At 38.6% G+C, this 25,525-nt stretch overlaps 1 protein-coding gene and 1 long non-coding RNA gene across 2 annotated transcripts; one reads left to right on the top strand and one right to left on the bottom strand.

Annotated features, from left to right (window-relative positions):
• Positions 1 to 2,939: 2,939 nt before the first annotated feature.
• Positions 2,940 to 5,221, top strand: LOC134635595 (uncharacterized). Its single transcript, XR_010094961.1, has 3 exons — positions 2,940 to 2,995; positions 3,738 to 3,816; positions 4,960 to 5,221. It is a non-coding gene; the product is annotated as an uncharacterized LOC134635595 (long non-coding RNA).
• Positions 5,222 to 22,548: 17,327 nt separating this feature from the next.
• On the bottom strand, positions 22,549 to 24,179 carry LOC134636348 (transmembrane protein 158). The gene has a single exon (XM_063486289.1). It carries the CDS (start codon positions 23,844 to 23,846, stop codon positions 23,145 to 23,147), a length of 702 nt encoding a protein of 233 aa, XP_063342359.1. The 5' UTR covers positions 23,847 to 24,179; the 3' UTR covers positions 22,549 to 23,144.
• Positions 24,180 to 25,525: the final 1,346 nt, after the last annotated feature.

Genomic DNA, 25,525 nt, shown 5'->3' on the forward strand with positions numbered 1-25,525 from the left:
GAAATGAGATTGAAAGTTGTGGTTATTCACATTTCATTTGAACTGACTTTTGATAGAAAATGTTGGAGCCACAAAGCTTCTGTGTAGGAAATATTTGGTATATCCTGCATTTGTGCCAACAAATATTGGTGCCTATTCTTTGGACTTCTGTGGTAATGAATGCTTTTATTACACATGTTATAGCCACTCCTTTAGAGTACAGTAAGTTCATAAAAGCTTGAAGAAATTGAGGATTTTACTAGTTATTTTATGTCACAGTAAATTGGATTGTGTGTGAAGAGGCTCAACAGTCTGAATGATTACACAGTGATCTGATGTATTGTTTCCTTTGTCTAGACTACTGATCTGATCATCTCAACTCTGGTAAGTAAAGGTTTGTCTGAGGTACAGTGCTGGGAAAGGTCTTTCTTCCTCGCAGATTTATTTTGTTTATGTTTTTTTGTCACATGTTTCAAATCGTCTAACAAGGATAACCAGGATAAATACAAAAACCAGTTTTAAAGGGATTTCATTTATGAAGAAGAGAAAAGCAAACCAGAACAACCTGGTCTAATGTAAAAACTCTCTAATACACAGCTGTGGAAGCCCTGATAGCAACAAGTACCATCAAGCATTTACAGTAACTAGTAATGACTGGTTTACATCACTGGGGGGAATTTCGGTCCACTCTACTTTCTGAATTGTTTTAATTAAGGCCCAATACAGAGTTTTCAAGTGATTTCAAGTATCTCAGTTTCATTAAAGTCCAGACTCTGATTAGTCTACATCAAGAGTTTGGTTTCATTCAGAGTTGCTTGTGTGCTTAGGATCAATTTTCTGCTGTGAATCCCAAGTATGATTAAACTTAAGCTCAGGACCTGATGGCTTGATGCAAGTCCTGAAGTAGTAAAGAAACTCTGGATCATCACAGTAACAGCACCATGTTTGACTTTAATCCCGGTGCTTTTCTGAAATGTTTCTCTCACTATAGAAAATTCAGTTTAGTGCAGTGAGTCAGCACAGCTCTTGGTGATCATCAAGAGTTGTCCAATCCTTAGAAATGTCTTTATAAACCTCTCTAGACTTACAGATCTCTCTGACTTTGATTCACATTAGAGCAGCTCATGATTAGTACACTGTAAGAAATGTACATAAAAATTACAGTTAATAACTGTAAAATGGCAACAGTAAATTACCATTAAATCAAAAAGAGTAATTGATTGTAATATGGACATTACATTTCTGTAAATTGAAAAACGGTGATTTGCCTTTATTTTTACATTATAATATAATATGTTGAAAATATATTAATGTACTGTAATATGGCCCATTGTATTTGAAAACAACAGGAAAAATCTGTAACATTATTTACAATTAATCACCCTACAATTTACATAATAACTCTGTATGAATGACAATCTTTCCTGCTTTTTTCATTTGAATTTACAATTTACAACTGTATATTAATTACCTAAAACATACCGTACTTTTAATTTTAACAAAATGTGAAAACATTGTTAGAATTAATGTGAAAGTTACGGTGAAATGTTTTTAATATCAACAACCTCAGGCTGTTTGATAAAACAGTATATGTTAACAGTACATACAAACAATTACTACTAATAAAAAAAAGTATATTTCTTTAAGTTCTAGAGTCTCACCAAGTATAACACAGTTACAATAAAAAAAATATTTTGTGTTATAGGGAGGTTTAAATCATGGATTTGCCACTGTTCAGTCCGTGTTCAATCTGTTTGAGTGTGATACCACCTTCTGAAATTAAAATTAATTGATCAAAATGAAATACAAAAAAATAATGAAATAATGTTAATAAATTGGTGTAGTTTGCAAGGTCAAGAGCAGTCAACGAATGTATTATAAAAGCTGTAACAATCAGTTTCTTTAAAAGTCCATGCACATTTGGGAGAAAATGCATCACGTGTCTAAACCGTCACCTATATATGTATATATATATATATATATATATATATATATATATATATATATATATATATATATATATATATACATATGTATAAATAAAACTTAGACGAGGAGGGTACTATGTTGTCAGAAATAGCTGTCTGACTTTGAGGTACTGCAACAGCAGAGGGCACCAATACTCCTTGGAAGCGCCAAATATTTAAAACCAAACCAACGAAGAAGAAGATAGCGCCACTTCTAACGGTCCAGACCTGGTCCAGACAGACTCCGCTCAGCAAGGGAGCCCAGCCAGTGTTGCCAACTTAGCGACTTTGTCGCTATATTTAGCGAGTTTTCAGACCCCCTTAGCGACTTTTTTTCTAAAAAGCGACTAGCGACAAATCTGGCGACTTTTTCTGGTGTTGTTGGAGACTTATTTATGACGACTTTTTGACATGAAAGCGCGTATCGCTTTTACTCTCAACAAGCAGCGGGTGCTGCCGTGGGCACCTCGCCCGTTCCAAAGCGCTCACGGGCGGAGGATAGTCCTCCCCCAGCTGCTATCAGGGCAGAAGATGTTCACACCTATGCGTCCAAACTGCAAATGAATCGCGCATGAGCGAAGCTACTGCTCCGCACTGACTGCAAGGCAGTCAGTTCTTCTTTTACTCTTATGCTGTTTTGTGGATCACAAGGTTTAAAACTACTTATAAACACCCACACACACAGTAACTCCACCAGAGTGCCTATTTCGGGTCACTTTTGCCGGTCCAAGCCCGGGTAAAGGAGCAGTGTTGGAATTGTGACATTAAAAAAAACAATAATTGCTAAAAGAAATTTAATTTGTAGTTCTAAATAAACTCTAAATGCATTTAGGACGTTTTTTACTCACTTCCACGATGTTATTTCTCTCTCCAACAACGCAGGTTACAATTACATTAGCATGACCAATTATGCAAATTAGGCGATGACGTCATTTAGCGACTTCTAGCGACTTTTAGAACAACCAATAGCGATTTTCCTTACTGAGGAGTTGGCAACACTGAGCCCAGCAGCAGCAGCCTGCGCTGAACCAACAACCTTCTCTTTCAATGTAAGTATATCATTAGACTTGAAACGTATATCAGCTGTAACCATAGTTCGCTTAGTTTTCTTGTTGCATTGAAAGCGTTCCTCTGTTACAGGCTTCGCCTTCAGTCCTGTTTAGTTTTCTGGAAAGTTCATGCTAATGTAGCAGGTTGAAGATTTTAGCTAGCTTTACTGTGAAACAAACGCCAGTTTAATTTACCAAAAGCAGCTAAAGACAATGTTCCTTTTTGATTTCTGTGCCAAGTCAGTGAAGTCACTGAGGGGTTATGTATTTCATTGTGACCTGCTTCTGCCATCCTGACCATTGTAGAGGAAATTTAAAAAAAAAAAAATGAGTTGGGTCAGTCATATACTCTGAATAAGCTCACTACACTTCTTAAAACTAAAACAACATTATCTGATGAGGGTATTTCCAAGCTTTGTGAGGCGGTCAAGGGATTCAGAAATGTGTAACAGGTGACCAATCAGCTGAGTCTTCATCAAATGTAGTGTGTGACATTAGTGATGGTCAGATATTCAAAAGTAGTAATTTTTTTTTCCATTATGTTTCAAACTACTGCTATACCAAAATGCCTTTGAAGTTGTTCATCCTTTAGGTTATGGAAATAAATAGATAAAACTATAGTTAAAGGAACCTTGTTTTGCATGCTGGAGATAATTTGGGCTCACATTGCACTGGTGGCCTCTGCTTTAGTTGTACACAACATTTCTGTAGATACTGTTTAATGACGCAATCTGTTTTTCAGGGTGGTGATCCAAATCAGTGTGGAGCAGAATGCACCATAGAGATGTACAACTCTCCTGTTGAACACCTCAAGACTGAAGGTACACCAGATATAGAAGGAGTAAAGTTTGAGTCAGTTTTCAACTGTTTAAAATATTTTCACATCTGTCAGCCAGGTTTGCCATTTTGATTAGGACACAAGATTTTATGGCATTTTGTCATATGATGTTGCGCTGTTTCTTAAATTTTTTGTGAATAAAAAAAGAATGGTTCACCTACTCCATTCTGAATTGGAGCATCAAACAGTTTAAATACTCTGACTCTGATAGCTCTTCAAAGCCGTGTGAGATCAGTCCTCAAACAAACTCTCAGCACAGTTAATATAAAACTGGAACTTTTTAAGGCTGTTGCCTGTCATGATTGATGACGTGGTGGAATGAAAGATGGAGCAGATGATTTTTACCCCACTGCATCCAATCGCGCATGTGCGAAGCCACTGCTGGCATGTGATGCGCAGCAGCAGAAGAAAAGGACCTGTGAGGCTCAGTAACAGAGATTTTATTAGAAAACTAAAGACGTTTTGCGCTGAAAAATATAATTTTTTTCCCCAGTGCATCATGATAACTTCATTTCAGTTTGTTTCTTTTCATCAACAAATAAAGGAGGTTACATATAAGCTACTTTGGCAGCACCTTGAATTATTCTTAATTTATTTTCTAATCACATATTGTCAACACGTGAACATTCCCAACATTCCCATGTTCAACAAGGAAAGTTTTTTTGCTTTTGCCATCAGAACATCCTGACAGTCTGACTACCTGACAGAAAATGACAATGGATCCACAGTTTTGCACAAATTTGGCCTTTTAAAGACAAGTGGTCCTAAACATTTGATCAGCTGTAAAACAGCTTGTCCCAGTTTAAGTTTGTGAAATGTAAGTTAAATGTTTTGTCTCACTCCCATTTCTGCTTGTTGCATGTTGTTGGAACCTTGTTAAGATCCAACCATGCAAAAGATGATTTTTCTTTTTGCCATTTTTCAAGTGGTCTTAAACTTTTGATTGGGACTGTATTTAATAATCGATTAGTTTCTTCTGAATGGATTAAGAATGCTTTTTTCCCCACAATGCATCACAATTGTAAATCATTATACGATTAATTGTGTCAGCTCTATTAGATGTAAGATTGTATATTTGCTTTTGAAATGGGCAGTTTGCTTTATTGTGCTTTGTATTTGCTTTCAGACTGCAAGGAAAGAACGCTAATCTACACCGAGCATCTGAAGAACAACAAACAAGTCCTCCAGCACATTGAATCCAAAACCTGTTCCAGTTCCTCAGACACCATCAGAGACTGTTTTGAAAGCCCTCTACTATCAATCTGGATAAAAAGAAACTTTGGCAACCACTGCAAGTATCAAGTGTTTTAAATTTTGTTTGACTGTTTATTATGTACTTATTTGTTATTGGTTGTATTAAGTTTGATATTAATTAGATCAGTGCCTTTTTAGTCATTAATTTGATTATTAAGTATTAATTGTTTAGGGCAGCAAGGTGGTTAGCACTGTTGCTGCACAGCAAGAAGGTTCTGAGTTCAATTCCACCATCAGGCCGGGGTCTTTCTGTGTGGAGTTTGCATGTTCTCCCCATGTTTGCGTGGGTTCCCTCCGAGTACTCCGGCTTCCTCCCACCGTCCAAAGACATGGAGTTTGTGGGGATAGGTTAATTGATTAATCCAAATTGCCCATAGGTGTAAATGTGAGTCCGAATGGTTGTCTGTCCCTGTGTGTTAGCCCTGTGACAGACTGGCAACTTGTCCTATGAAAGCTGGGATAGGCTCCAGCGCCGCGACCCTGAAAAAGGATAAGTGGAAGCGAATGGATGGATGGATGTTAACTGTTTAATTTAATCATTGTCTCTACTGGTTTTTATTAATGTTTCTAGCAAATTATGACAAAAAGTCAAAGAATGTAAGTTTTATGCCAGTTAGCCCTATTATGTTTATTACCTCATTTGTTGGACCTTAATTTTTTTAGACGACATTCTGTCTGCAACAGCTGCCAATAATTTCGTGTAAATATGAATTTTTAAATAAAAAGGCATGTTTTGTATTATACAGCTCTTCTGTGCTTTGTCAATAGGAGACGGTAAACAAGCTTATTAAAAATGTATTTTAACTGGTTTACTTTATATTAGTTCTTTATTTCAATGTAATAATTGCACAAAAACCAAAGTTCACTGTGAATTTTACATTTATCAACAAGTATACCGTTATGTATTCTGCATTATCACTATATTTTCCACGGTGAAATTCTGGCAACCACAGCTGCCAGTATTTTACCGTAATATTCAACTTTTTAATATTTATTTTATACAGTTTCACTGTATTTTACAATGCAAAACTGTAATCAGGTTAATGGAATGTTTGTTGCTTTTACATGAGTTACCATGAACAGGTTTATGATTCTTTATTGTGAATGTTACATTTATCAACAAAGTATACCGTTATATATTCTACATTATTACTATATTTTCCACGGTGAAATTCTGGCAACCACAGCTGCCAGTAATTTACCGTAATATTCAACTTTTTAGGTATGATACCATATTATTTTATACAGTTTCACTAAATTTTACAAAGTAAGACTGTAATCAGGTTAACGGAATGTCTGTTGTTTTCACATGAATTTATGTTTAAATTCAATCATTTACTGTAAAAGAAGTAATTATTATTTACTGTGAAATTTAAGGTTACCAAAATAGGATACCATTTTGTGTTCTACATTTACAATTTATTTTTCACGGTGAAATTCTGGCAACCACAGCTGCCAGTAATTCACCGTAAATTCTACAATATTTTTTTTACAGTGTAGTTTAGGGACAACTTTTTTATTCACATAGGGCCTTGTAGATATTTCAAGCTTTTTTCCCTTAATAGATTACTTTGCTGTCTGGAAACTGCTTTTTGTGTTTTTATTTTTTTTTTATTAAAATTTCTGTTGGTGATTTGAAAAATATACGTGTGATAAAAACATAAACAGACATTTGTAAGTGGACAGATATTTTTTAACAAGACTGTATTTTTGTTACATGTTTCCCACATTTACAAAAGATGATCTGTGTCTGAAAGTCATGCTTTTTTTAAGAAATGTGGAAATCTACAGCAGAGACCTTCCTTACAACAGCATAGATACAGCACTCATTTCTGTTTATCATTAAATGATCTATATTATATAATCTTAACTGCCCCTTGCTCCTTGGGGATAAATAAAGTCTTTCTGACTCTGACTGATATTAAGGATATTTGTTATCTCTGACATCACACAGAGCCATAAGTATAAAAAAAACTGTCAAAAACAACAGCTGAAGACTGTTGTAGGGCAGTTTCACACATTTGGTTTACTCTGGGCTGAATCTGCTGATAAGCTCGAAAACTTGTAGTTTTTTCCCTTCGTTTATTTCTTTTCACAGAGACAAAACTCCAAGTGAACCAAAATGTGTTACTACAAACGGCGTGAGAACGTTTAGTCTGCTTACTGGCCAGATGTGTGCAGACCAGGAGCAACAAAAAATGAAATACAGGATGAAGGTGTTGTTCTCTGGTCTAGTGAATAACATGGAGACTCGATTATCTGTGCAATTTTATTCATTTACAGCAAATTGGTACAGTTTGTGTACTCTGCACATCTGTGGTGCTCTGCTGCATCACACAATGTGAAGCTTGGACGGGGAAAAAGCAGCTAGCTCAATTAAAGAAAAATAGATCTTTTGACATCTCAGATGAGCTTTTTCCCAGTCCTGCCTCCACTTTTTGGAGCTAAAGCCCCACAGCATGCTCCATCAGTGATACTCTGGGTCTGTAGTTCCATCCTGTGTCTACCAGCTTTTCTCTAGTGAGAAACATGGAATGGGGAAAAATTGTAAAACTCTATTTTTAATCAAGTTCTCAAGAAATCTTTATACATCAGGCGTCCTCCCTCTGCCCTGAACCTCACCAAAACGTCCCTCTTTCCCACGTCTCCTTTCAGGTCTGTTCCACAGGGCCATAGTACAGAGTGGCACAGCCATCTCCAGCTGGTCCGTTAACTACCAACCCCTCAAGTACACCAAGATCCTGGCCCGGAAGGTGGGTTGCACCTACGCAGAGACGGCTGACCTCGTTGATTGCCTGAGGCGCAACAACTTCAGAGAGCTGGTGGACCAAGACATACAGCCGGCCCGCTATGATCGGGGCAGTTTATTTTAGACACACTGAAAAGTTTCTCCTGTGTTGTCATGAGCGTTCGCCAGAAGCCCAAAATGCAAACAAACAAGACTTTATTAAAGAAAAGTATAAACACAAGTACACGCAAAGAAGAGACACAACTATAGAGACAAAAAAATTATTATTCTTTTTTATTCATCCATCCAGATGGTATTTTGGACCATCTTCTAAGTGAAAAACTGAAAAAGTTGATTTGTGTGTATTATTATTGTAAGTAACCACTGCTGGTTGACCAGGATTTTTAATTGCAAAAGAGATTCTTCAAAAGTTTTATTATTATTTGATTAAATAAATGCTACATTTTGAAGAGGTTGCAGATGCAATCAGTGTCATTAATGTGAAAGTCATTTTGTGAGACGGGGAAAGTGTTTTATGTAAGGTGAAAAAAATCAAACAAAAGGTGTGTAGAAAGCAGTAACGTGAAAATCACCACAGTGACATATTGTGTGTGAGAGGAAGAAGTGTGAGTTTTGCAGCTCTATGCATTAATCGACACTGCAGACTTTTAAAGGATCGGCTCTGAAGCCGTGACCTGCAGAACAAGCAATATGATGAAGATCATGGACTTAAGAGTCATATACAGGGTTCTTGAAAATGCTTGAATTTTAATATTGTCTTTTCAAGGTTTGAAAAGTGCTAGAATTTCATATGTGGCTCTTAAACGTGCTTGAAAGTGTTGTAACTAAAAGTTACTGTGACTCAAACATAGAAAAATTAGATTTTTTTATTTCCCACGCCTAATTAATTAGAGATTATTTTATTTAAAAGTATTTTATAGCATATAACACCTTTGAAAATATGCTTCGGTTCACATTTAACTCCAGAAAATCATCAATCAAAATATGGATAGTACCTGACCACAGATTGGTGGTGACGTAACTGCTCTTTTAACTGTTTGGTGTCTTTGCTTTGTTTGGTGGTTGTAGAAATGGTTTATTTGAGCTTTGAGCTGACATTCAGAGGTTTCTGTGGACACTGCTCATGTTGGCACTTATATTTCTGACCTTTTCTTATAACCGATTAAACATGATCTCCTCGCTTTTGCCCCCATTTTTGGTGGTGTAGGTACAAACAATCAGTCATGACATTCTCAAAATAAATAAGATACTGCAAAAAATTATTTCTGCATTTGTGCAATTGAAGTGAATTGAAAATGTGTATGCAATGACACTGTTTTAAAGATTTGGCCTAAATAATTTTGGAGTGAATGAGCCTAAACATGATGACCTAACTAGTGATACCCTGTCACCTGTCACACACACACTCACTCACTTAAGCATGTTATGCCGGTTTCAGCTGAAACAATGTTTCAAACCATATTCCAGGGTTTTTAGTTCACCATTTATGAGGTTTCAAGAAGAAAATAAAAGACAGATCTGAATGTTTGAAAATGTTTTGGAAAAATTCTGTAAAGATGAGATGAAAAATACTCAAAGGATAAATTCAATTGGTTTATTATTTAGATAAGTTGGAAAAAAAAGTTAAACAAGCAAGTAAATAAAGAAAGAAGGTAAAATGAAGTAATAATGAAAAAAGTTAAACAAGTAAATGAAGAAAAAAGGTAAAACGAAGTAATAATGAAAAAAAGTCAAACAAGTAAATAAAGAAAAAAGGCAGAGGAGAGAAAACCCCAACAATCCCCTCTGAGCAAGCACTTGGCGACAGTGGGAAAAACTGCCTTTAAACGGGCAGAAACCTCCGGCAGAACCAGGCTCAGGAGGGGACAGTCAACTGCTGGGACTGGTTGGGGGGGTTAACAGAGGTGGAGCAAGACGAGGCTACATCAGGTGAGGAAGCAGTAGCGTCTCTCCTCCGGAACAAGCGGAACCATTTTGTCTTCTTTTTCACGCACTTTTCCATGAGCGCTTTTTTCTCCAGGATGAGATTTCTCAACTCATCGATTGTTTCTGCGTTTTGCTTTTCAAGTTTCTTACATCTTTGTTCCACCTCTTCTAATGTTGCTTGTTGTTCTTCAAGCTTGTCTTTGAGTTGTTTGGATGTTGTCTCCTGTGTCAGCTGGTCCTTGTGCATGTCTGCATTTCTCTGTTGGACCTCTTTGTGCTTGTCTTCTAACTGCTCATTTCTTTTCTGGATTTCTTGGAGCGTGAGCTGCAGGTCTTCATGTATTTTGTCTTGTTGTTGTTTTTGTGCCTGCATTTGAGTGTTTTCACGCTTCAAGTTATTGAATTCCACCAAAATCCCCTTAACGAGCTCGGAGTTGTTTCTCGCTATCTGATCGATCCTTTTCTGCATCTGTGAGCAGCGTTTCTCCAGTTTGTCCTTTTCATCTTCCACTTTAGTTGCTTTGTCCTCCAGCTGATTACAAAACTCTTGCAGTTTTAGATTTTTAGACTCAAAGTCCTGGACAATACGTTTTTCTTCTTTCACTCTTTCCTGCTGTTGCTCTTTCTGTTGAAGAAGGTCTTTATTTTGGCGCAGTGTTTCATCCAGGCTTTCTTTCAGCATTTGGTATTTTTCCTGCATGCTTTTCAGTTCGTGCTGCATGTCTCTTTGCTTTTTGTCCTGCTCTTCCTTCTGTTGGAGGATTTCTTTCTTTTCTTCCACAGCTTCATGGAGCTGTCTTTGGAGCAGCTGATTCCTTTGGTCCATGTATTGGAGATCCCATTGTATCTTATCAGTCATCGTTTTCTTGTCTTGGAGCTGGTTGGTCATTTCTTTTAGTTCCGCACTCTTTTGCTTGTTTTCTTTAATGAGGTGCACAATTTGCTCTCGGGCCTGAGCAAACTTGATTCCCCAGCCCTCATTGATAATTTTTATGTCCGGCTGGCGCTGTTGTCTGTCTTCCAGCTCTTTATTTTGGGCTTCCATTCGTCTACACTTGTCCTCCAGTTGAAGTTTCTCTTCTTCAATTTGTTGCATTTTTTTCTGGAGATGGTAGTTTTCCTTCCTACTCTCCTCTAATGCCCTTTGGAAGGATGAGACACCATTTGGGGAAATTGGCCGACCACGCCAGGAAGGAGAGGCGGCGTAATCCTTTTGAATTGGTTGTTTTTTTCTTGGAAACATGTTGGAGTTTCTATACAATGACTTTGAAAAGCTTTCCAAATGTTTCTGTGGTGAACGTTTGTAGGCTGCAAACATAGATGCTACTAAAACGAACTAAAACTTGCTGTTTCTCACCCCTATTTAAGGAAAAACATCAAAGGACTTAAGATTCTTAAGATCTCCCTATGACATCATCACTCCCTAAGCCAATGAGACTGTCACAAGACATTTTGGAATGGGGTATTTTTTTTTAAACTGTTTTCAAACTTAAAATTTCAGTGTTTCCTAGTTGTGGACTATTGGTTAGTCCAGTCGATTAAGAAATTAATTGTTGTACCAAAACATTTTGACAGATTTTTGAGCGCCGTGTAGCACATAAAATTGTTTTGAGGTCAGTAAGCACAACCAGAAATAATACATAAGGTAAACTGTTGATTTTTGAGAAAACTTAAACTAGCGCACCTTATAGTCCCAAAAATACTGTAAAGCCACGTTTATTGGAAATATGCCTAATTCCAGTCCCTTTTTGTCTTACAGGTGACCTGCTGCAGAAAACCCTCTCCCTCTATCTTTGACAAGCAATTAACAAGCAATTCTGTCTGTCCTATCACTCTCCCTCTCCCTGCTCCATCTTTTTTTGACAAGCCATTCTATCTTCTATCATTTCTCCGCCATGAACCCTATCTAATTTGACAAGCTTGAACCTGAGTTGAAAAGAAATCCAGTTTTCCCAGAAATCAAGTTTTACCAGAATCCAAGTTTTTGGCATTGAAGTTACCAGAACTTCGTCGATCTGTTTACCGAATTCTGAGAGATCTCCGCTCTCACTGCTCCTTCTTTTCTGTTGTTAAACTCTCTGATATCCAGTCATTTTGCTGAAAATTGCAAGTATAGAAACCTTAATATACAGTAGTAGAATTACAGTACAGTAGAACGTACAGTAGAAACTACCTACACAGCCCTACATTTGTAGTTTTACTTTTGCATTACACTCTGGAATAAACACTGATAGTTTGGCAATTATTTTTATAAATTATATAAAATATACACCTTTTTAAAGGTTTATTTGTAATAAGATAATTGGTTATTCTGTAATACATACATTCATAACTGCTGTATTCACATAAGTATTAAATTAGATTGCTTGAAAGACATTTTGCTAGTCTGTTTCATTGACTATAGCAGAACATCCAGCTGAAGAATCCTCATCGCCTTTCATCTGATCGCCACACCACCACAGCTCCGTATATTTGCTATCTGAAAGATTTACACAAAGTCAGGCTAAGAGTTTTATTAAAGCCTGTTGATTGAGATTTATTTATTTATTCTTTTCATCTATTACATATTTATAAGAACATTTACTATTTGTATAATCTCACATTTCTCAGATTTAATAGTAACTTGAAAAGTTATTAGTTTTTCAGGGTTTTCAGGTTGAATTTTGCTAATATCTGCGTACAAATACAGCAAAATGCCAAGAAAAGGTCAAAGGTCGCAGGCCCAGAAGCTTAGATGGCAAAAGCAGAAAGAACAGGTAAATGTTTCTCAGAGCAGCGAGCAGGTAAAGGTGTCTGTTACAACTATTCCCAGTCCAGAAGTGCAGGGCAGCGTTCAGACAGCTGCAGTGTCTTATGCAGATGTGGTAAAGAGAGGTGTTCAATCAGTGTCTGTGCCAAAGCCTAAAGTACAACAGGAAATCCAGACTGAACCCCAGGTAACTGTGCAAATGCAGCATGATGGAGAAGCTCCAGGACTGTCTCATGTACAGGTTACAAACAATGAAAGTCGTCCACGAGTGAGTAGCATCTGTGCGTCCCGAAGCCAGGCCTCTGCTAAGTACGGAAGCTACAGGAATCAGCAATGCATGGCTAACAGTTTGGTTTTCTTGTCATTCTTACACGAGTATAAATTCATTACCAGAGCAGATCTTAACCGTGTGTTGGACAAAGGCCATGCCGTGTATTCAGATGCCATAAAGAGGTTTGTGAACAGCGTGTTTCTAGCCTGCAATGAGCTTCCCGCAGTGGTCACCAGCCGCAGACACGCGTATCAAGTGGACATGTCTCAGTTTGCTTGTTGCGGCACATTTGACGGTACAGATCACCTTCCAAGCCTTGAACAGGGACTACAGTGTTTGGATTCAGAGTTTCGCTACGGATCATATTGTGACGAACCGCACAGAAACAGCCACTGTGTTTGGGGATATTTGTTGAGCTGTTTGAAAAGTTGAATTAGCTGTATTACCACACCACTAAAAAAATTAATTCAATTACATTATATCCATTTATGCTTCCATGTGTAACTCAGCACTAATGTGTTGAATAACGTGTCAAAGAAATGCATTTAAAATTGATTTATTCCATCAATTAAACATAGATTTTCCCATTCATTCCCAGACAGGACTTACAATACATTCTACTAATATCCCAGCTGCACATGAGACCTATCAAACCAAAGGTGCCAGCAAATAACACTACATTGCAAACCGTCACACCTAGTTTTAGAGACACTGTAATCAATTTACCTGTGGGCATGCACTGCAAACAATTCGGGTCTCAGCACAGCTGGGAATCAGCGCTATGCATGACCTGCAACCTGGGTTTGTAAAGAGAAGTGGCACAAACAAATAAACAAAAAAACAAAAAAAAGAGTTTAGTCCGCCCTTACAGACTCACTCTCAATCATTCATAACAGCCTTTATGGCTGGATGGACTAACCAAAGCAAAATTACAAATTAACCAAAAGAACAAAAAAAGAACAGCAGAGGCAGCACAACAACAGCTGCAAAACACAAACAATAAAAACATCAATTTTATTAAACCATTCAAAATCACACATCTAAAAAACCCCAAATATACCTACAATAATGCTCAATTCCCCAGTTGATCTAGAGCTTGATTGATTCCACCATTAAAACTTGTGGTCACACTAAAAAGTCCAAAAACGCGCATTAAAAATGGACACATACAATAATAAATAATCTAAACAAAATAGAACAAAATAAAAGTCTCTAACCAAACAACATTCCCACACGCACCCACAAGAGAGCGCTGACCTCACCTCACACACCTACTACCTTTTCAAAGTTCATCTGCCAGTCACACGGCAGAAGATTGCAAACTGGCAACCTTGGTGACCTGACAACAAGCTTAAAAGAGAAAACACTTGAAATTGTATTTATTTATAGTGGATTGTGGCTATTTAAATGGGTCTGAATGTGGTCCAGCATTCTTCCTTATCGACCATCGAGCCCCTTGATCCAAGCTGGCTACATCTTCCTCCCCATGTTCTTGGTCCCCAGAACAATCCTCATCTGTGAGACTTGACATTCATTCCACAACAGAATCATTACCATCTGTTTTCTGTTAACATCTGTTCCATTTCATCAGCCATACACTTATTTGTGTCCAACATTTTAATTAGGCGATCCTGTTTCAACATTTGTAGACCACTATCTCAATCTCTGTTGAATTCTCTGATTGGAATCTCTGAAACCAGCCCACTGAAGGAACAATGGGCTGGGAGGTCAGTTCCTTAATCATAATTATGCAAATTCTCATGACCATTGATCAACAACCACTGATCAAGGCCCACTGATCAATGGCCATAAGTACCATTCACAGAGAGTTGGGAAATGGCTGCAATCACAGCATTGTATGATGGCGAAAGATGTACCCTTAGGCCCCCTCCTCGATTCAGAGATGGTCTTTCCCTTCAGTGGGCTGGTTTCAGTCATTATCCAAATGTACTGTTTATAAGATTGGGGAAACCTGCAGTCAGGTCACTCATCACTCATCCAAGTGACTGAAGAAGTCACTTGGATGAGTGACGAAACGTTTCTCCCACTGAAAAACCCCGTCCAGGTGAACAGAATCAACTTTTGGAGATTTACTTACCTGGATGACTGAGCATGCATCAAGACACAGAAATGTGTGTCTTTATTCAGTAAAAATAGACTCTAAATCACGATTTAGTTAATAAATTCTTTCGCATATTGTTTCTGACCTGTATATAAATTGTACAGAAGAACTAGTTAGTTTGGGAGTGGATTTTAAGTTAATGTTCCTGTAATAATATGTTAGATGGATTGGGAGGTTACAGAAAACCAAATACTTGTTGATTTCTGTTAATCTTTTTACATTTTCCAACAGATGCGCAAGGCATCACCTATTACATACATGCAGCATATAACACGGTAAAATTAGCCAATATCCACCCCACAAACATTGCCGCATAATTTATCTTCTGTTTGCTACTGATATTAGTACATAAACCTCTCCAGTTCCCTTGTTAAAATCAAGAAACAAACACGACGAGATCAACTTATTTAACAAAAGGCTCTGGATCTGCCACCTTTTCTCTCTGTGTCCTCAGCTGGTTCTGTGTTTATGTGTCGCCTGTGCAACGTCTTTTCTCCAAGTCGCTCCCAGCTACTTGCACATTGCTCCCAGCTGCACCCTCAGCAGAAGCCTCTAGATGACATCATTATTGCGCTGCAGCCCCTTGTGGCAGAGCCTGTGGAGAAGCTGGCAGGTCAGAGCACCACCATATCACCACTATTACTATCACAAAAAAGACCTTACTCAGGTCTGTAAAGGTCTGTAAATGTTTTGGCTTTTGGCTACACAGAAAATACTTGCAGAATAACCACTTTGTTGATGTTGTTCTCTTAGGTGGATGTGTTGCTAAAGATGGGAAAAAAATGAAGAAAAAAAAAACCCTTGGTGCCCTTTTAACTGTTCTGTTGGATTATTGGCCCACAGAGACCCCAGGGAAGCGAAAACGAGGAAGACCAAAGGGCTCTACGAAGAAGATACGCACAGATTTGACAGAGGGCAAGGCCATTTCCAGCCAGTCTCCAGAGAATAACTCCAGAGAAGAAAAGGGAAAAGGGAGGAAATTCAACAATTTAGTTTGGCAGAAGGTAGTATTGTTGCCTTTTGTTACCTGGTAGTGCTGGTCGTACAGACTGCTAACTGATTATATTATTTGGATAGCTGGTTGCTTGTTCTGTATTCCTGATTAGTAACCTAGCTTTGCTGTAATATGTAATCTGTGGTACATATGTTTTTGTAATAATGTTTTTTTTTAGTACAAAAAAATGATGGGATATCAGGGCTGGAATGTAGACACTGCCATCGCTCATTCAGCAACAGGCGTCAAATCCTTAAACACATCTGCCTAAGAGAACTGGATGAAGATGCAGATGAGGAGGAGAATGGTGAGGAATCAAAGGGCACAAATGTGAAATAATTTAGCAGCAGGAAAGTCAATGCCTGCTGCAGATGATTTCAAAGAACAGTTAGTTAGGGAGCATGCTAGAAATGTTGCTTGAAGACTGTTAAATCTTTTCACATTTACTATAGGTGCTGCAAAAACTAAAGATGCTAAAGTACATCTAGTTACTGTACCTAACACAATTTAATACACACAATAATTTTCAGGGAGCATCTCTGGTACAGCAGAAGGTGAGGGAACGGAAAATGTGGATCCCGGAGGAGTTGATCCAAACCAGAATAAACACAACGAGACACAATCAGGACTTGATCGAGAAAGCAGTAAGATCATGATCATGGTTTCTTAAAATTAATCATTATTTGAAGAATAATGATCTGATCTAGCTTTTGTTCTCGTTTTATAGAAGTGGGAAACTCTAGATCAGGGGTGGGCAATCTCAGTCCACGAGGGCCGGTGTCCCTGCAGGTTTTAGATGTGTCCTCGAACCAACACAGCTGATTTAAATGGCTAAATTAGCTCCTCAACATGTCCTGAAGTTCTCCAGAGGCCTGGTAACGAACTAATCATGTGATTCAGGTGTGTTGACCCAAGGTGAGATCTAAAACCTGCAGGGGCACCGGCCCTCGTGGACTGAGATTGCCCACCCCTGCTCTAGATCCTTAAAAGCCAACCAAAGCTGCATCTCCAAGGAAGGAGGCCAAGCAACAGGAAACAAAAAATCTGTTATCAGTGTTGTTCTGACAGAAGATGAAACACTTCCAGGTTGGTATTAAAGCGATATTTGAGCTTGTTTTTACATTCTGGCTAAAAATTCAGTTTTGTGAATAACTATAATACTTCACTTTTAATTCAAAAGGTGTTTTTAAAATGGTTCCTGTAGAGGAAAGTTCAGCAGAAGCAGAATCTGGTTCTATCAAATCTCAGTCTCAACCTCAGGTCAGTGCTGGAATGCTGTGGAACAGCAAAGAGTCAGTTTACACAGATTTTAACCCCTTAAAGCCTGAACCATGGAATAATTGCCCAAATCAGTTTTTTAAATGGAGTGTTTATTGAACCTTCTGACAAATAAAAAAATATAATATAATAATTTGCATATATTAATTTTAATTTGTATCATATTTGCCACATCCAGCTATTTTTGTAATTTATTCCTAAAAAATGTAACGTGCAATTTATTTTGTTTTTCTGGGGGTAAAACTATTACACTGATGATGTATCGAGGAGTCCTAAAAACATATGTATTAAATACATTACATTTGGCTTTAAAGGGTTAAAATATGTTTGGTTTTTTTTAATGTACAATCTTCTAACAAAGTTACAGAGTTTAATTTACACATGGTTTGAGACCTCTTCCTTTTGTAACCATGTTAGCCATGTGGTGGTTTAATCTTATGTTGCTCACAAAACTCAAAAATTACACTGAAGGAAAATTCTAGATCTGTCCTGCACAGAATTGTGCACAGCTCTTACATAGAATACAATAGAATAGAATAGAATATACTTACTTTCTGCTGACATCTCTATAACCTGTTAACAGTGTTTTTGTTGCAGTGAAGAAAGTTTTAGCAATTCAGCTGAATTTGAAGTCTTGTGATTCTGTTCTAAAAAAAAAGATACCGTGTTTGTTGTCCAAAAGTATTTTGTGACATTATTATATTGATCTTTTTGATTACCTGTAACTGCACTAAGAGAATTCAGAAATGTAATTATTGACAGGAGTGAACAAGCACTGATAGTGTAATCTACAACTGTGGCCAAACGTTTAGAGAATGAGAAGTGTTGTTTCTTGTGTTTAACAGCTACTAGTTTAAGATACACCATCTGATGCCCTTGGACACATCATCAGTGATGTAACCTGGGGTCATAGGGGGTTTCGGGTCTTTCAACAATCAGACCCCCTCTCCCAGGCGACCCAGCTAGGGTTGATCAAGCCCCAGCTTGTGTCCAGGTAGCGCCATCCTACGCAGGGCTCTAGACTAACTTTTTGCCACGGTTGCACTGTGGCGCCTAAATTTTTTTCTAAGGTGCACCAGCACAAAAGATAGGTGCACCCAAATTTTTCAGCCATATCGCTTAGCACTGCATCTTTACATGTTCACTTTTTAAAAAAAAATCGCTGTCCATACAGACAATATTGATTTATAAATGATTAACTAACAATCTTGTCAACGCAAAGTTCTTTATTTGGAGCACATTTCTACAAAAAAGATACCGTATTTTTTGGACCATAAGGCGCACTGGATTATAAGGCGCATTAAGCAAAACCAAACAGTCAGATCAGTCAAACTTTACTCAACTCATTCTTCTTGCTTCCTCCACTTCCGTACCATTGATTCATTAATGTTGAATTCTCTCGCAGCTGTGCTCTATTCTTATGTTCTACTGTGTGACCGATAGAGTTTGAAATCCGCTTTGTAAGCATGTCTCTTAACAGGTGCCATTTTGGTGTCCTTATACACACACAATATGGTAATATTACATTGAAGCACAGTACATATTACTCTGCAAGGCTCCTGACTACGGCAGCCGTAATGCTCCAACAATCCAACCAGCGGTGTGTCTCGTAGCTAACCAAAGTCGTACTAAAACATTTTGACAGATTTTTGAGCGCCATGTAGCACATAAAATCAGTTTGCGGTCAGTAAGCACAACCAGATTTCATACATAAGGCACATTTTTGAGAAAATGAAAGGATTTTAAGTGCGCCTTATAATCCGAAAAATACGGTACTGAAAAAGTTCTTGTGCTTAAAGTGCTTCACTGAGCTGAAATTTAAACTTAAAATATCTCAAGATATATAAAATAAAAAGAAAGTCTAAATTAAAAATGCCTCAAAGGCTTCAAACTGAACATCTCAGTATCTGAACATCTTACCTTGGGCATGGGCATCTGAGAGGTTCCACCCTTAACTATCTTTGATTGGTTTAGACCCTGATATGGGCATAATGTGTGTCTGTTGTTGACCACACAGAGACTTTCAGAGTTGCGGAGACTTCTTTTTTTTCACTCGAACGGCTGGTCACACCAGTGCAACCTAAGATTTTTTTGGCGGAACGTTGGCACATTGGCGGAATGTGCAGGTGTCGCTGTGCGCTATTGGATTATTGTGGGAATTCCCTACATCATTTCCCCTTTCTCCTCGTCTGTGCAGAGGCGCATATGACACACAAATCAATCGAACAGCGCCGAGTCGGTGCTGCGGCGCTTCAGCAGCACGTTCAGCTACTCTAAGCAGCACCTTGTTTAGGTCACGATAGGTCACACAGAGACTTTCAGAATTGCAGAGACTTTTGGTTTTTTACTCGAACAGCTGGTCGCACCGGTGAGACCTAGGATTTTTTTTAGTCGCACCCCTGAGAAATTAGGTAGACCAAATTGGTCGCAGTGTAGAGCCCTGTTATATATAAAGTATATAAAGTACTCTTTTTGCAATAGCTACTATTATCTGAAAAGATAGAACAGTCTCAGTCACGCCATCAGAATAAAGATATCATGATTTAAGATTGCACTGATTTTGGTAGAGCCTTATAGAAATGTGAGTAGTACACCTAACACAACAAACTCACGACAATCTGGTAAGTCAGAAGGGTTTAGCGTAACTCAACACATAGGGTAGATCGGGCTTAGCTGTCACACTTGTTACTCTTGGATGACATTCTGATCTTTTGAGCATGTTTCAATAATCATTGCTTCATTATTCTTTTCATTTTTTACAAGATGTAATTAGGCCAGACTTTCCCTGTATCTTTTAAAAACAAACATCACTATTGTAATTTAAGATTTGCTTTTTAAATAATGTATTGATACATCACTTGGTTGAGTGAAAAGAGATTTTTAATAAGGATTTACCAAGCAAACATTCATGTCAGTTACCCCATAGTGGGGTTGGTTGTCAGACAGTATGGGTATTTTGTCCTTACAGTCATCAGTGGGATTTTAGTAAAAAATGTTGATTTAAAAAAACATTGTATCAATAAATTTCAAATGAACACCACCAAATGTCTCTTGTATTTAAATTGTGAATTTGAACCAAAGATAATTTTTGTGAATTATGAGCAGAGAAAAGAGTAAAGTCATTTTCAGTGCTTCAATGATGCAGCCTTTATTAAGGCCACAAAAACAGCTGAAGACATATTCTGCATCCATAACTGTATTTTGAATGATACTGGTGTATCACTGAAATAAAAATGCCAGATGTTGCCTGTATCTTGTAAAAGACAAGCAGTCTTTTTGTGCTTCCAACAGGTAACCATGACTGTCAGCGTTTTAATAAGCGTGCACTTTTTTTGTAATAAAAAAAGCTACTCCAACCCACAACAATTACAAAATACTTCCTCTCCTAAAAGTTTTGTGTCTTTTCCTCAATCTAACTACTGATAAATGGACAGCTTGTCTGGTCAAATGTGTAATATCAACAGAGCTCCACAGCGCCCTCTGATGTGGGACTAACAAGCAATCAGACAACCCCAGTTTACCTTACTGTTTGCACATGCTGCTGGTGGTGGTACACAGAACAAAAAGGGTGATTTGCACTTTATGTGGTAACACCTTTTGTTTTCAGCATCTGTGAGACAACAAATAAGTCTACAAATTGTTATTTCAGCAAAGAGTAGGGTGACCAGATGTCCCTCCTAATGCGGGACTGCATAGCATTTTCTTACAGTGTCCCACATTTTACATTGGCACAAAAACACTTAGTATATTTGGCTTTTGTGTCGTAAATGGCAATCTAGTTATAGTTTAAACTGTTTGTTGTATTTTTAGTTTTAGTTTGCTATGAAACTTTCACACTACTTCCCAGCATTGTTGACGTCCCACTTTGTCCCTCAAAAAACACAGTGTTTGCCCCACACAGACTTTGATGGGATTTGTTCACCCTAGAAAGGAGTGGCAGAGAAATGCCTTTACTCATTTATGTATATTTGTTGATGCTGATTAAATTACTGGACAATATTTAAAGCAGGCTATAGCTACTTAGGGCTCCCTGACCCTGCTTTTGCTCATAATTTATGCGTGCAACAATATTCTAACACTCTGAAAGAAATTACAGCATGTTTTCCACAGAAATTAATCCACACACTCATCAAGAAGGACAGGTAAAAAGAAGAAACATTTGCAAAAGCCATAAATTTCATCATAATACCCTGAAAAATAACTATATTAATAGCAGTTATAATTATGAGAATGACAGAGGAGGACAGAGAGTGAGCGAAAAAGAGAGAGCAGAATGATAACAGCAAAGCGAGCGAGAGAGCAAAAAGAAGCAGGAAGGAGTGTCAGACTCAACAAAATGAATAAGACAACGTCACATCTGTTTTGTCCACATTCACTGATGATATTTGTAAAAGTTGTAAGATTATATTTTTGTTATTTTCTAGGTGAATACAACATGTTTGTATGTGACTGTCAGTGCAAGGACAAATGAGGAGGATGAAGAGAGAAAGGATAGAGATATTGGCCGCAGATGGCCGCCCATCCCTGAGCCTGGTTCTGTCAGAGGTTTCTTCCTGTTAAAAGGGAGTTTTTCCTTTCCACTGTCGCCAAAGTGCTTGCTCATAGGGGGTCATATGATTGTTGGGTTTTTCTCTGTATATATTATTGTAGGGTCTACCTGACAACATAAAGCGCCTTTAGGCGGCTGTTGTTGTGATTTGGTGCTATATAAATAAAATTGAATTGAAAAATAATGATTATTTTTCATAAGATAATTTTCATGCATTTCCACCGTCTTTATTGAATAAGTATACTTTAACCACCTGTTGATTTAGTAGACTGCCTCTGTGTGGTTAAGAGACTGAAACGATGTGTTGCATGTTTCTCCTCTTATCTGCTTTGCCACAAATTGTCAAAACGACTGAAATTTTGCCTCAGGTTTAATAAATAAAGGTTCCACCCTAAAATGGTTGTATTATATTGAATTCTGTGATTATTCATTCTGAATTCTTCTTAGACACTAGCATAGGTAGTCCTTCGGCTTATAGTGCTTTTGAAGGTAACGTGTGTAAACAACTGAACTGAAGTTTGCAAAGGTGAAAAGGGTTGACTACATGGGCAAACAGCATATTCTAATAATATCAATTACAAGGCTCTGGATGCATGACATTGTGAATGTGCCTTCCTAAAAGTCTGATCTTAAAATCGCCCCATACAAAATCTAAATTCAATCACACACGTTCCTGCATTTTAAGCAAAAGTGAGCATAAACATGCAGGATCCAGATCCAGAGGTAAAATCATGATCCATTCATATTTAACGTGAGTGCTTGTGTGTGTGAAGTAAATGTGTTGACAGCAGAGAACAGGTCAGAGAAAATCTGGTATGGCCTATATATGTTTTATTTTTACTTAAATCTTTAGAACATTAATACAAATAACCACTTTTATTCAACTTGACATAAGAAATCTAACAATGTAAGTACTCAATCCCTCTCTATGCCAATCATAAACAACAACTATGTTTTTAAAGGATCTTAATCTGGGGGGCAAAAAACTATCACATTGACTTTTGAATGCGCATGACTGTTGGTTATATAGTGTATGAGACGGCACGCTTTGAAGTTCAGTTTTCAGTGCAAAAGTCCTACACATAGAATAAGGCAAAAACTTTCTAGAAAGATTAAAAACTATACAAACACTGTTTAAAGAGAAAAGTTTTGCACAGTTTACGCAGACATAGGAAGGCCTACAAGGGTATACAAAACACATTGGTGTTGGTCCCAGTATAGATTAATATTGGCTAGTATATAATAACCCTTTATACTTTACCTCGGTTGTCCTAAAGAGGAGGAGAAGGAGGTCTAAGAACACCCTAGATTAAAGCATTTGATCAAAAAGTTCCTCCGCAATCATTCATTCATACAGTTCGATGGCTACAATTATAGTATAGGCAGCACAGGCTATAAATATAATGAAGGATATTTCAGTTATCTCGGTCTCCTCTGCTCCATCCCATTAGGCAGAAATCCTGCAATGATCGGCACTGGCCATATGAGAGCAGCAACACTCCACACAATGATAACCAGAGTCATAAAACAAGCCACAAGTGTCGACTCGATGGGTTTTCTGTTCAGCCTCCAACTTTTGTCCCCCTTCAGCTCGTCGAGGCTGAAATCCACGCAGCAGAAAGTGACTTGATCCCCGGTCTGCTGGCCCCTCGACCTACCCTGACCGAACCTCCGGTACCGGGACATCCCGCAGCCCACGCACAAGCGCAACTCCTGCTGACCCCCGGTGACCCCGAGGTGCTCGATGACAACGGGCGAGATCACCCTGTTGAAAGACGCGGCGAAAAAAGCCCTGCCGTGGTTGTTGGTGGTGTAGATGATAACATCACACTGGAAGCCGAAGCTGCTGTCCCAGCGGGCCACCAGCGACGTGGGCAGGAGTCTCTGGACGCTCACGTTGCACTGGGACAGACTCTGCATGGAGGAGGCGTCGGGCGAGGCGTCGCTCTCCTCCACAGACCTTTTGGAGAAGCGCACGTCCACCTCCAGGTTCGCCAGGAACCTGTTGGAGGAGTTGATGGGCGGCAGGAGGAGGTCCTCGTCGCTCCAGCCTTGACATCGCGGGAGAAGTGCGGCCACCGCGGTCAGAGCCAGCAGGAGAGTCGGAGAGTTGTTCAGCATGGCACAGGGCGCGTCTCTCCTGCTCGCATGGTGCGGTGACGATCGCCGGAGACGGACGAGATGTGCAAATGTTTAATTCACCAGTCGCGAGTGTTTTTTTGTTTTTTTAACGCAGCACCCAGTGGAAAGATTCAATTCCCTGCTCGGCTGATACAAATGGAAACGTCCAAAGGCTGTCATGCGCGCATCCCCCCTCCCTGCGGATGTTTCTATCCGTCTCGTTCTCCAAATGTGCCCATCTATCGGTACACAGACGTAGCAGGATGGGAAGAGCTGTGCGCTCTCAGCTCCGATCTTCACTTCCTGCCGGTCACTTCAGGTGTGAGCGCTGAGCATCAAAACACAAAGGAGTGGTTTGGGGGGGGGGGGAGGTCTCTAGTGCTCCAGTGCGCAGGAGCTTAGTGCATTACATATTTTCTAGTCATGACATACACATGCTTCATAAACTTACCACACCAAAAATAAATGAAAGCGTTATTCAGAGTCTACAGAGAACATCGCGTGACTGTATAGAGGCCAGTTAATCAGCTGCCCTCAATTTATTCCTCTGAGGCACCAGGAGTTAGCAGCATGAGCAGAGGCATTACCAGAAGTTTAAAAATAATCACGGGTCCCCCAGTGCACCCCTTTAGCCCCACTGAGCTACATGTCAACACATGAGAGAAAATCTCAAATATTTCTTTATTTATTTAGATTTATTGAAATATTCACCAGGCTTGCTACATTTCCCGCACAGAGACATTTATTAAAATGTTAAAGTGCATTTTTTTCAATGATTTGGCATCAAAAACGTGCAATTTCTAAAATCTCAGTTATACCTAACTACAAAAAAAGCTTTAAAATGTCTTCTGACAGGGAGCAGTATTATTATGGTGGGGGAGCAGCAAATTCTGCGTATATACAGGTGTCATATTAGACGTGGTAATGTCTGTTGATAAGACAATCCATCATTTGGAGCAGACTGAAATATGGATGTTTGGATGAATTTGGTGATTGTCCCACCTTTCTACCATCAGCAGCAAACCAAGAACAAGTTTTGCTTATTGTTAAATATCTCCCCAAAAAATCAGCACAAACAGACATTGGTCACTGATTTCAGATGACGATTGTTATCGAGGGCAATTAGAGAAAAGTCTCAGGCCTTGATCCAGGGTGAATGGAAGAATCCTTACTGCCACTGCTTTTCCTGCAGTGATGAGGTCAGGTTAAAATTTCAGTTTGACTGCAAATTCACGCTCCCTAGGGGTTTCTACAGCCTGTGTGAGTTGGGGAGACGTCCCCATGTAGCACATGCGTGTCCATATGTTTATAAAAGTGTTTGAAGTATTTTGTGCCACAGAGAAGCATGATAGGATTTCAGGTGATAAGGGACAACAGCATTACAGCAAGGACGCAGTGACTTTGACTGTTGTTTCATTTGACGGACTGAGCTGAGAGATAAGAAGTTAATCCACCACATGCAGGAAAGATTAACCTCCGGACCTTTATTTATTCAGATCAGATTAGATTCACTGAGTTCAGCCTGAATGATGGTCTCTGAGCAAACAGCAGGGTTTTAGTGCCTTGCTCAAAAGCAAGTGCTGTACCTTGACCGGACACTTTGTTAGGAGCACCTTGCATGGACCCTCTTTTTGCCTTCTAAACTCCCTTAATTCTTCATGGCACATATTCAACAGAGT

The sequence above is a fragment of the Pelmatolapia mariae genome, linkage group LG10_11 (assembly GCF_036321145.2).
Source record: "Pelmatolapia mariae isolate MD_Pm_ZW linkage group LG10_11, Pm_UMD_F_2, whole genome shotgun sequence".
Lineage (NCBI taxonomy): Eukaryota > Metazoa > Chordata > Actinopteri > Cichliformes > Cichlidae > Pelmatolapia > Pelmatolapia mariae.